The 12289-nt window shown below is 40.3% G+C and overlaps 1 protein-coding gene and 1 non-coding gene across 2 annotated transcripts; one reads left to right on the forward strand and one right to left on the reverse strand.

The window, feature by feature from the left end:
• The first annotated feature begins 7910 nt into the window (after window positions 1-7910).
• TRNAV-UAC lies at window positions 7911-7983 on the forward strand. Its single transcript has one exon. It is a non-coding gene; the product is annotated as a tRNA-Val (tRNA).
• Window positions 7984-9159: 1176 nt separating this feature from the next.
• On the reverse strand, window positions 9160-11278 carry TCEAL8 (transcription elongation factor A like 8). Its single transcript, XM_040999865.1, has 3 exons — window positions 11158-11278; window positions 10711-10783; window positions 9160-10139 (listed from the first exon to the last, which is right to left on the reverse strand). Exon 3 carries the CDS (start codon window positions 10099-10101, stop codon window positions 9751-9753), a length of 351 nt encoding a protein of 116 aa, XP_040855799.1. The 5' UTR covers window positions 10102-10139; window positions 10711-10783; window positions 11158-11278; the 3' UTR covers window positions 9160-9750.
• Between the last annotated feature and the right edge of the window lie 1011 nt (window positions 11279-12289).

The following is a 12289-nucleotide window of genomic DNA, read 5'->3' on the forward strand; positions in this document are numbered from 1 at the left end:
TCCCTGCTTGTGGCCTGGGAAAGCAGTCAAGGAGAGTCCAGAGCCTTGGGATCCTGCACCCGTGTGGGAGACTTGGAGGAGGCTCCAGTCTCCTGGCTTTGGATCAGTGCAGTTCCAGCCATTGCAGCAAGTTCGGGAGTGAATCAAATCAGAACATCTTCTCTGTCTCTCCTCTTTTCTGTATATCTGACTCTCCAATAAAAATAAAATAAATCTTCAAAAAAAAAAAAAGAAATATACTTAGACAAAAATGCTAAGAACCAATGCAAATTGCTGAATGGGGAAATCCCAGAAGGTTTGTCTATTCATATATTTATCTGTGCAGAATTACTTTCATTCAATACAGGACAAAATCCTTCATGGAATGAAGATCTTTTGAGTTATTTTCAGGCAAATAATTTCTTTATATCCACTTCTAACGCAAAAAAACACTATGGAATATTACGGTAGCACTTTTAGGGTTTATGACTTGGTCTATGGGAAAAGAGGGTCTTGTTTCTACAGCCTGACTTGGGAAAGCGGCAATCTAGTTTCTGTTGCTACGTTGGGGAAAAAGTGGAACTTGAGACAGAAGGAAACTTCACTTCAGAGGACTTTACTTTGGATATTGTTTTCTAAGTCCTAAAACCTTCATATAATTTCTTACATTGATGAAGTTAGCTGGACAATTCAGTACAACTCCTATAAAAGAATAGTATTCAATGTTGGTTCATCTTTACATTTAAAATATTTATTTTAATTATACAAAAATCATAGCTGTAAATCATACTAGTACACAAAGATATCCAAAAGTATCATTTATGAAGTACTTGTTATGTTCTAGGTGCATTAATTGAATATAAGCTTTTAACTCACTAAAGCCCCTTAATTCCCCAGATTCCTTTGAGGTTTTTGGTATTACTGTCCCAGTTTCACAGATATATAAAACTGTAGTCTAAATAATTTGCTAAATCCACCTAGTTAGTAAGTGTAGAGCTGAATTTGAATGCAGATATGTTTGACACTACCAATTTGGTCACAGCCAGTGAACTACACTGTTGCCACTCACAAATATCAGCATCATTCAGGATTCTTTCACAGATTTTTTTTTTCCATCTTGTAATGTTTGTATTGGTGTTCTGTTGCTGCTGTAACAAATGATCACAAATAGTGGCTTAAAAGAACAGGAATTGCAATTTATTATTTTCCAGCTCTGGATGTCAGAACTCTCAAACGAATCTTGAAAAACTAAACTGAGGAAGTTGACTGGACTGGTTCCTTTTGAAAGCCTCAATAGAAATTCTGTTCTTTTCTTCTTTCAACGTTTGGTATGCGTTACCTTGTGGTTCCATTACTATAATTTCTTCTTCCCTTAAAGCTTTTTATTTGTTCTTATTTGCCCAAAAGGCACATAGCATATGAGAGAGAGAGAGAGAGAGAGAGAGAGAGAGAGAGAGAGAGAGAGAAACTCATCTATAGTTCACTTTCCAAATTCCCAGAACAGTTAAAGCTAGGCAGGGCTAAAGGCAGGAACCAAGATCTCCATCCAAGTCCTCCAATATGGGTCATAGAAAACCAAGCACTTGGGCCATCAACTGTTGCCATTTGATGCATTAACAAGTTTGATCGGAAGTAGAATAGTCAGGACTCAAAGCAGGCACTTAGGCATGGGATAGAGCATTTACTTCCATTCTTCCTATATTTTCAAGCAAACTGATACTCTATTTGATTTGCACATTTATGACCTATGCCTATCCCTAAGGGCCAGGTAACTGAAGAAGAAGGAGGAGGAGGGGACGGAGAGGGGGAGGAGGAGGAACTGAAAGAACAGGAAGTCATCAGCAGAAATAGTCTACATCAGTTGTCAAATAAATCATGTGTATCTTAGTCTTAATCCATTTAAACGTGATATTATTGTCTTTGTATTTCCTGGGTTACTAAAAATCATATTGATCATTTATAAGACTCTGAAATAAGAAAATGGCTATGTCAATAGATTTCTGACTAAAACCCGTTTCTCCTTGTTTTTCTTTTTTTTTTTTCATATTGCCCCCACTTTACATAGTGAACTCTAAGATTAAGGCCTATATTAGCTAAAAGTGACAGTTATGTGTCTATGCAGGGTCATGTCCTTATGATTTGATAATGTCTATCTTGATCCAAATGATCACTTCCAGGAAGCAGTTGAACATAGAGTGTCAGCAGAAAAGTCAGGAATGGATAAATGTATTTTGGCTAGAACAATTTGAAACATATAGCTTCTGATAAACATTTGTCAAATGAGTAAATATATTTAAAAATGTGAACCTTTTTGTAAAGATTCATTTATTTTTAATGGAAAGGCAAATTTGTGGAAAAAGATGCAGAGAGAAAGAGAGAAAGAACCCACTGGTTCACTCCCCAATCGGTCCAAATGGCTGGAGCTAAACTGATCCAACGCCAGGAGCCAGGAGCCTCCTCTGGGTCTCTTACTTGGGTACAGGGTCCCAAGACTTTGAACCATCTTCTACTGCTTTCCCAGGCCACAAGCAGTGAGCTGGAATGGAAGTGGAACAGCCAGGATACTAACTGGCGCCCACATGGGATCCTGGTGAATGCAAGGCGAGTACTTTAGCCACGAGTCTACCGCACTTGGCCCTAAAAATGTGAATTTAAGAGCCTGTAGTAGTGGTGTGCTCTTTAAGCACCATGATTGCCGTGGAGCTGGTGGCTGAGTAAGTCGGGGAAGACAGGGAACTGAGGAGGCTACAGGTGCCTCCTGCCAATGCCGACCCCCTCAAGGAACTGCTGTCCAGCGTGGCGTGGATAAGGGAGCTGGTCACAAGGCCACAGATGGTGGTGATGAAGACGGTACAGAAGATGAAAATGACACTCATAACAGAACTAGTTCAGGTGGACCCTCTGCAAAATGGCCCAAACTGTCATCATCCTCATCCTAACAGTAGCCTTTATGATATGTTAAAAGTTGTTCCATTCTTGTCATTACTGATATTTAAGGAAGATGTAGCCTCTGACAGGGAAAAGTGTTTATTTTGTTTCCCAGGATAATTTGCCAAAGAGAAACCTGCTATTGAAGAAAAATAAAATAGGTTGTTTAGAAATGAAGTTTGTTTTCACATGTATGAAATCCAGGTTATGGAAATAAAATAGAACACTAAATTGAAGCTGTGAAACTCTAATAGGAAACTTAATAGTACATAAAAATCCTCTAAGATGATGATAGAATTTTTGTTTTCTCTTTTTAAAATAATCGTTAAGTTGGGATGTCTGCATCTTTTAGCTAATGTTGTAAAGAGTGCAGGTCATGATCCATGAACAGTAACATTTTAAGGAACTGATGTGAACCAAATGATAAAAATTGTATGTTAGACGATATAATGTCAGTTGTTTATAAGTAGAAGAAACATAAGGGATAGAAATACTGAAGTGAAAGAAGAGTCCCTGAGAGAGACTGATAGAAATCTTGAATTCACACCTGCACCCGATGTCAAGCCACCCAGAGATAACCCACTCACTTGATGGCACAGAAATTCACCATGGACATTTCACACCAGCACCCAGTGTCTAGCCACCCCGGGGTGACCCACTCATTCGATGGCATGGACTGCTGTTCTTGAAGGTCTTATACCTTGAGAGGCTGAAGGCATGTGTTTTTTGTACTCTGTTATGTTACACCTACAAGTATAAATAAAAGGCTCTACGTAAACAATCTGTGTTGATAATAACATGGGTGTTTCTTTTTCTCCTGTGGCCATACTTTGTTTTTTTTAAAAAATAAATGATTATACCATTTTAAATATATATCTATAGGCACCAAAATAGTAACTATAGGTTACCCAAAAAAGAGCCTTCAGTTAATGCAGTTGAGGATTTAGTCTAATATTTTTTCTATAGCTGTCAATTTTAAAGCAGAATTTACCATTTTATTTTTACTAAATTGGCATAACTTTATAGGAGGATATTAAGAGAGCACTAATAAAATGCTACTGTGTGGCAAAAGAAAGCTAAGTATAGCATAAATACAGTTGTACAAGGATGATAAGGGCATGGCATAGACACTGACTCTTCTCAGCCAGAACTTAGAGCGATGCAACAGTCACATTGCCTTCTCACAAGGAAGACCAAAAATAACAGAAAAAATGTCTTCAGTATTACAGTTCAAATCCAGTCTTGTTTCTTTCATTGCAAGCATGTGCCATGCATAGAGTCCAGCACCTTATTGTCCAGCTCAATTCAACAGTTTCTTGGGGAGACCAACTCTGATCTGAAGGTATAGTTGGCAGAATATTGTTCCGACAAATTAAAAGCCATAACTTAACATCAGCAACAGTTTCCAACATTATAGGGTTAATTAACATTGTATTGAGTAACTGATATATTAGAAAATGTGGGTTCTTAACCACATCCTGTGACTACTTCATTAACATTTCAATTATAGTTTGTATACAACTGGCTTCTATCTACCTTAAAATGGCTATTGGATACTATTCAGTTGTCTCATGTCATTTTAGTATTTAGCAGTTTATTGTGTTGAAGCATAATTTTTACTGAATTTGGCATATTTTAGGATAGTCTAAACTGGTTTATAGCTTTAACAAGGCATATGACACCAGTTGAGTCATAGAACACTGTTGGGAGGGGTGTGCGGAGAAATCCTCCATACCTGGTTAGGAGTAATTTATTTTCGTGTCCTACCTAGTAAGGTCTGTAATACTGCAATTAGGTGGGGCAATCCACCATGGGGCAGGGGGCACGGGGAGGGATGGGGGAACATCAGAGCCTGTGAAACGATGTTATAAAATGAAATACAACTTAAAAAAAAAGACATGACTATTAAAATTGTGTCACATCAATTCCTGTAATTCGACTACCAAAGTAACCCAATATAATGTTGATACAGTGAAAAAAAAAGAAAGAAAGAAAAGGTGTCTTCATCATCTTTATGAGCTTTTTCAAATTGTGAAAATTCCACATACTCAACCAGAAACATTTTTCCAACATTTTGATGTTTACCATTAACCTGTATGTTTTTTAAAAACAAAGTTTTCATGGAACAATTGTCATAAACAGCTTTTCATGCCAATTATACATTTCACATCACATTTTCTAATTCATCACAGTGAGATTTTCTTCATGATTTCACACTTTCTGGCAGTTGATATATTAGAAATGTGAATGAGATGTTTCTAAGCATGCAGAAAGAGAAGTTGGGATTAAAGGTGCATTCAATGAAATAATAAGGGAAATTTTTCCCCAATCCAGAGAAAGAATTGGGAAACAACCTGCGGGGGGGGGGGGGGGGGGGGGGGATGGCGCTGGCACAGAATTCCCAACAGGCTTGACCAAAAGTGATCTTCACCAAGACACATGATCATCAAGCTCTCTTCCACCAAACATAAGGAAAAGATCCTTAAATGTGCATGGGAAAAAAATCAACTGACACATAAAGGAATGCCAATTAAACTCACAGCTGACCTCTCACAGGAAACTCTACAGGCCAGAAGAGAATGGAGCAACATATTCCAGATTCTAAAAGAAAAAAAATTCGGCCCAGGGTAACATACTCAGCCAAGCTTTCCTTTGTCTTTGAAAATGAAATAAAATTCTTCCACAATCAAGAAAATTGAAAAGAATATGCCTCTTTCAAACCTGCCCTACAAATGATACTTTAAGATGTTCTCTTGACAGAGAAAAGGAATAGCGCCCACCAAAACCAAAAGCAAATGCGAAGAATATTTCAGTGAAATGACAACAGAGGACTAAATCAATGAACAACCCAGTGCTGAAATGACAGGCCCAAATTACCATCTATTTATGTTAACCCTGAATGTAAATGGCTTAAAATCATCAATCAAACATCATAGATTAGTAGAAAGATTTAAAAAGAAAACCCATCTGTTTGTTGCCTCTAAGAGACATATCTCACCAACAAAGATCAGCAGAAAGTCTATCTCACAGATTTTGATGTTTTTTTTAGTTTCATTTCTTCAAAACACTCATTAAATTCCTTAATGACACATAGATCATACAGTAGCATTATGTTCTTCAAGAAGGTTCTTGATTTTCTTTTTCATTTCTTCAGTGCCACATCAGTCACTCAGCTGCATGTTACTTCATGGTGTTGTTAATTTCTTCTTTCTTGCTGTTATGTTTTGTGGTTTTTCATTTAAAGGGATGTATAGTAACTGTGTAATTGAGACTATCATATCCAGAAGATACAGTGAAGATACAGTGCACAACGCATCTCTACTTCCAGGCAAAAACAGACTCCCAATGAAAATGTTTACATTTATCTTGACAATAGGATGCTTGACTCTGCCATTATCCATGCCCGCAATGATGGACATATGACTGTATATGAAAAACTATACTATAGTAAAGATATGGTGGAACTCAGTGAGGGGGAAAGGATTTCGGAACTGATTAGGGGAAATCCCAGTGCTTATGGAGTTGTATCATAAAACAATATTAATAACAAGAAGCAAGATTTAAAGTAATAAATTAAAAAAGGAAAAAAAAATCATTGTCACATCAATTCACAGCATGGCTCCCTAGCACCTATGTGGTAGACAGGACTCACAGTGCATGTGGGTATTTAGACAGGAGATGATGCCCTGTTTTTCTGGGTGTGCTTGCCAGCTTTGTTTACCTGGAGTGCTCTGTAAACTGGGTCTGGGCTGACCCAGACACCAGATGCACAACACCAGGCAGGCACATACTACAGAACCCAGCAACAGGCCAGAACACACCCGAACCTCCCCACCCCCCAGACTCTGAGCACGGTATGCCGAAGGCAGGGTGAGTCCTATCTGCTGCATAATGTCATTTTAGGTGTAGCTCTTTTGGGAGCTGCTTCACTAGATTCACAGAAGGGCCTACCTCTTCTACTTTGACCCCAAGTCACCTGGTCTGACCCAGTCAGGACATTCACGTGCTCCAAGAACCAATGTGTCTAGGAAGCTTGGGAGTTCATCCTCTCCTCCCGTGCACAGTGGTCTCCAGAAAAGAAGGGGAAAGAGAGGGAAAGGCAAAGCGCTGTGTCCCGCTTCGGATGGACTCTGGCCATCCTCCCTCCCCCAGGTGTGTGTGTCCAGGTCAGCCCAGCCAGCAGCCTAGCAGGGGCTGGTGTCTGCTGCAGGCTGAGGGTGAGCTCTTCCACGTGCTGCCTGAACACCAGAGAGATAGATTTAGTCTGCCGTGGGAACGTGCCACTCTCCCCTGTACCTTATCACACGCCAGCCAGAATTTCAGGCTGCCATAACCTTGAAGCACGGCCTGGATACATGAAGTACTCCCAAAATGATAGTGAAAAATTAAAAACAAAATGTGAAACAAAACAAGGCCAAGGGCATGGAGTTCACTGGCTCATTGTTTTCTGGGCTGATTACAGGAAAAACAAAGATTTAGAATTTATTTTATCTATCTAACTCATATTAGAAGGAAAGAATGTATTGCTGAATACAGTCAAAAATGCATCTTGTATTGCATTCCTTCTTTTTAAAAGTTTTTTTCTTTCTTAACTTCATTTGTATTTTACATATAAAATATTCATCAATCTTTTCCATTAAAAATACATGTTTATATAGGTCTTCTATTTCCAAAATGTAAGTAAGCAGTTGCCAATATTTCCTTTCTAATTATCTTATGTTTCTCATACATAATTCAAAGCAATTCGGTAGTCCTCATGCTTTAGTTTGCCTTATTAATTACCAAAAAAAAGCTTATTAGCTATGTATCTTTTACAGCTCCTCTCTAGGGTGTCTGTGGCTCTTATTTGGGGCTCAGAAATCAGTATTTTCAAAATGCAGGTGAATCTGATGCAAGCTGTTCTGTGAAATACTGTGATAAAACATTTGAAGTTACTCAATTCCTTGGTCTGCTTCTTTTTGTAATAGCTTATTATATCCCAAGAGGAGCAAAATCCCCGCAGAGGTTCCATGGTGTAGTGGTTATCACATCTGCTTTACACGCAGAGGGTCCTGGGTTCAAGCCCCAGTGGAACCATAACTGGAGGTTAAGCTTTTTATGATTTTTCTTTGTATGATAAACCCTCAAATGAGTTTTTAACATTCTCAACCCTTGAACAAGTGAGCTAAAATAGGCTTGTAGATTATTTATTCAATAACAATTTGTACAAATGTACTGACTCTAGTAATAATCGGTTTTTCACTTCAAAATAAATATTAAAACACAGTATCACTGTGTGTCAAACATAAGTATTTCAGGATGCCAAGAGGAAGAGTTATTGTTATATAGGGAAGATATAAACCCTAACATTTAAACAGAATCCGATCTATCCCACTCATTTAAGTACTCGCATAGCATTCTTAATTCCTTCTCAAGTGTGTGTGTGTGTGTGTGTGTGTGTGTGTGTGTTTTCTTTTCACATTTTAGCAGTGGGAGAGGAAGGTGTGGACACGGCTCAGATTTGTTCCTGTGTCACCTCTTGTCATTTTCACATGCCCTCAAGACTTCTGAACCAGAAATGCTTCTTACAGGAGCTCTGAGGGAGAGAAGATCTCACAAGAGGACAAACCCTCACTCCCTAGACTTAGGGCAGCAACTCTGACTTAGACCGTGATGGCTTTCACTCCTATGTGTGCCCCAGTCCAGCTCCCACACACCATCTCTGACTTCTCTGGGGACAGAGGGTCTTGTGACTGCAAACAGAAGGGGCTATTCTGCTAAAGACTGCACCAGACATGTGACCAAGCCATCTTAGGGTGGTCCCACCTATAGTGTCACCATATGGAAGAGAGGGACTTTTGAACAGAGTAGGAATTAAACACACTGAGAGCCCTAGAATACTCAGCAGAGTCTTGGCACTCGACTAATCAAACACAGTGGTGGCAGGAGTGGGAGTGGGCAACAGAGGATACAGTGGAAAATGTGGCAGTGCCCATCAGGCACAGCAGAAGCCAGAAAACACATAAGGGCTCAGCAGCAGAGTACTGCCCTGGAAATCCCCATCCTTGCTATGAGACTTGCTCATGAGCATAGTTCAAGTCAAGCCAGGGCCTCCCTCAAGTAATTGATGACTCTGCAGCAGTCTAAGATTCTATACTTTGGGGCAGGAACAAAGCCCACCAAACCCAGCTCAGTTATTGCCTCTTGTCTTACCCATAGCAACTCGAGGAAGCAAATATTTTCCCAGTGAAAAGACCAAGTCTTAAGCACGTATATTTGTAATAAATGCCAGTTTTATTCCCCTGGAGAAGAGATCCAGAAGTAAATTGAGGTTTACATTTTTTTAATAATTCTTTCAAGAGATTAGGTTGCCCCTATTGCCCATATAAGCTGGTTGCAAAATTACCTGACTCTTACATATATGTATAAAAAAATCCCTAATACTTGTTTGTGTTTTTGATACAGGGATTCATTAAAAAATACACATAAGCAAAAAGTAAAACAAAACACGTCACACAGAAACAAGTAGTTAAAGTTTTGATAATATGTTTGTGTGTATACACACACCATTTGGAATTTTATCCTGTATGTGTGAGTAGATACTTAAATATTTTTGTACTGTTATGTTTTACTTTACAATATGTAATAAATGTGTTTCCATGCATATTTGTGGAAATTCCCAATTGGAATATAGGCTGGAAATTGGATCAAAATCCAATGAGATGCTGGTAAAAGGAAAATTATATAAAACAAAATGCCACCAGATGAATAAAGGTAAAATGAATATTAAAGATACATATGAAAATGCTAACAGAAGGAAAGCAGGGGCCAGATTTCAGTATCAGACAGAAAAAAAAAAAGAATTCAAGGCCTAAAGCACACAGGATAAGGACGACTGCGTGAATGTCTTTGCTTCCAATGCATCATCACAAACTTGTTTCTTACTCTTCTTATCTCTTCCCTAAGCCTTTCCAACTCATCTACCCCTCTTATCATTTCTTCAGGGTCCAAATGCCGGATGGGAGTGTTCTCTTTAAATCTGGAGCCAGGCTGAGTTGGCCCTCCTCCCAGGTTTCCTTCTGCCTCCAGGCTTACTTCTTGGGCAGGTTCAGGATTGTTTTCTGCCTCCCGTGGTACTTCTGGGGCAGGGCCAACTTCTTCGGCCTTTGGCATGTTCTGTGGTTTTCCTTCGTTTTCTTCACAAGACTTTTGCATGTTGTTTCTCTGTTATTTCCTTTTTGAATAAATTAATCCTGGAAATCAAAGAAAACAACATGACTTGGTGCCAGGCAAAGAGACAAGCTACCGGAGTGTTCCCAGATTTTCTGCAGCAGGTCCCTAACGGCCCACTAGAGGTTAACTCCTCAGGCTCAGAACTCCCTGACTCCACCCCTCCTCCACCCCCTCGCTCCCCCCAGCACTCCAGCTCCATCTTGTCTCCTCCAGATCCAGCCCACCATTTTCCCAGCAGGCCCTGCTCCAAACCTCTCCCGGCACCGAAATGGGAGCAGCACAGAAGCAGTTAACCCTTCCTTCGCCTGTGGTCTCTAACACTCCCGCCCTTTGGAGCTTGTCCCAAGCTGTGTTAACCTCCAGCCTTTTACCTGAGAAGGATGCTCCAGAGTCTAATCTCCGCCCCCCCCCCGCGCTGGGTCTTTAGCCTCTCCCCCACCCCCACCCCCGCCACCTCCCTTTCCTTTGAGTTTGAACCGGCCTTAGGCGAGGCACTTACTCTGAAAAAGGGGAGGCTGCAGCGCCCTTGGCGCCAAGTACATTTCCACCCTCACCCAAAGGGAGCGGAAGTATTTGCACCCTTACACTGACCTGCACGAGTACAGCAGACTTTCTTTCCGTTCCCCTCACCTTGATGTCTGTTGGCGGCCAAAGACTGACAGTCCTGCAGGCAGACACAAGTGCTAAGTAAAGAGGCCAGTACTAGGATCAAGGATCCCTTTCAGGATTCTCGGCCTGGTGAATCTAAAGTTGCCTAGATCCCCACCTCTAGCTCCTTTTATGGCAACCCCGCCCTCTTCTTCCCCACCGTTTCCCAGCCGGCAGTTTTTGCCAATCTTGTTTCCACGACCCTCCGTCCCGCAATTAGCTACCCTTCTCCCTCTCCACCCGCTGCCCCCGAACAAACAATCACAAATCTGCAGAAAAAAACGGGTATTTCATAGAGCAGTTACTTTAGGAAAAGCACAGCCGAGCCGCCTGGCTCACTTTCCGCTCTCTGCCAAATCTACACAAGTCAGAGCCCACTTTTAGACTGACCTGAAAGGATCCTGAGCACTTTCCTCCCGCTCCAGCAATAGGGAGCTGTTATAGGGAAACAGGCCCTGGACTATAAGGACTTCTGCACACGTCGACTCCTGGTCACGTGAGCACCGCGTCATCAATGAGCTTTACTCCTCTATGACCCCTCCCACCACCACTGCCACCCGCCCACCGCATTCCCTCCACTTGATGCTGTCAATCTTTTCTCTTATTTCCCAATCAGAGACAATGAAACTGGTATCCTAACCTCGGAGTATCTGCCTGGCTCAGGTTACCAGGGATGATCCAGGTTTTAGGGATGATAAACCGTTTCTTCTCTTTTGCACAATCATCTTTCTCTCTCCAGCTCCCAGTCGGCCCTCTCCCCTTCTTCAAGCCCCCAAGTCCACCAGTTTCCCTGAAACACACACAGCCTTAAGACGGAGAAAGTTGATGGATGGATGGAAGGAGGGAAAGGTTGGAAAATAATGTAAGGATAAGAGTGCGTGATTTTACTATTCCTGTTGGATACTTTTTTTTATTCTGTTCCAAGTTTTAAACAATTGTATACTTTTAAAGAACGCTGTTTCTAAAAAGGGTGCCTTGTAAGCAATATTTAGCACAACAGAAGCAAAAAAATAATTTAATAATTAAGAAATTATAAAAGTTTTTTAGGGACTACAAATAAATGACAATATTTACAGCATACTGGCTTGTAAAGATTTATTTTTAAGAAAATCTTTTTTTTTTTTTCTTAAAACACACTTAGAAATTATTGGCTTCTGAACATATCTTTGGAAAGAGGCCAGGCTTTCCTTTTTTTGGTTGTTATTATTATCACAAAATGATACAGCTCTGTAAGCCTTGGGATTTCCCTTACCTGCTCCCCAAATCATCTCCCACTTCTACCTCACTGAGTTCCCCTATATTATTACAATATTATAGTTCTTCATGCACAGTCATATGTCTAACATTGTGGGCAATGAACAATGGTAGAGTCCAGCATCCTATTGTCAAGACATATTTAACAATTTTATTGGGAGTCCATCTTTGTTCTGCAACTAGAGATGCATGCATACTGCATAGTACCTTCACATCTGGATATGATAGACTCCATTACACAGTTACTGTACATCCCTTTAAATGAAAA

The sequence above is a fragment of the Ochotona curzoniae genome, unplaced genomic scaffold (genome assembly GCF_017591425.1).
Source record: "Ochotona curzoniae isolate NIBS_2020 unplaced genomic scaffold, NIBS_Ocur_1.0 scaffold_1852, whole genome shotgun sequence".
Taxonomy (NCBI): domain Eukaryota; kingdom Metazoa; phylum Chordata; class Mammalia; order Lagomorpha; family Ochotonidae; genus Ochotona; species Ochotona curzoniae.

Coding starts and splice junctions, on each gene's coding strand:
- TCEAL8 (XM_040999865.1), bottom strand. CDS start 10,101: ATGCAAAAGTCTTGTGAAGAAAACGAAGGAAAACCACAGAACATGCCA.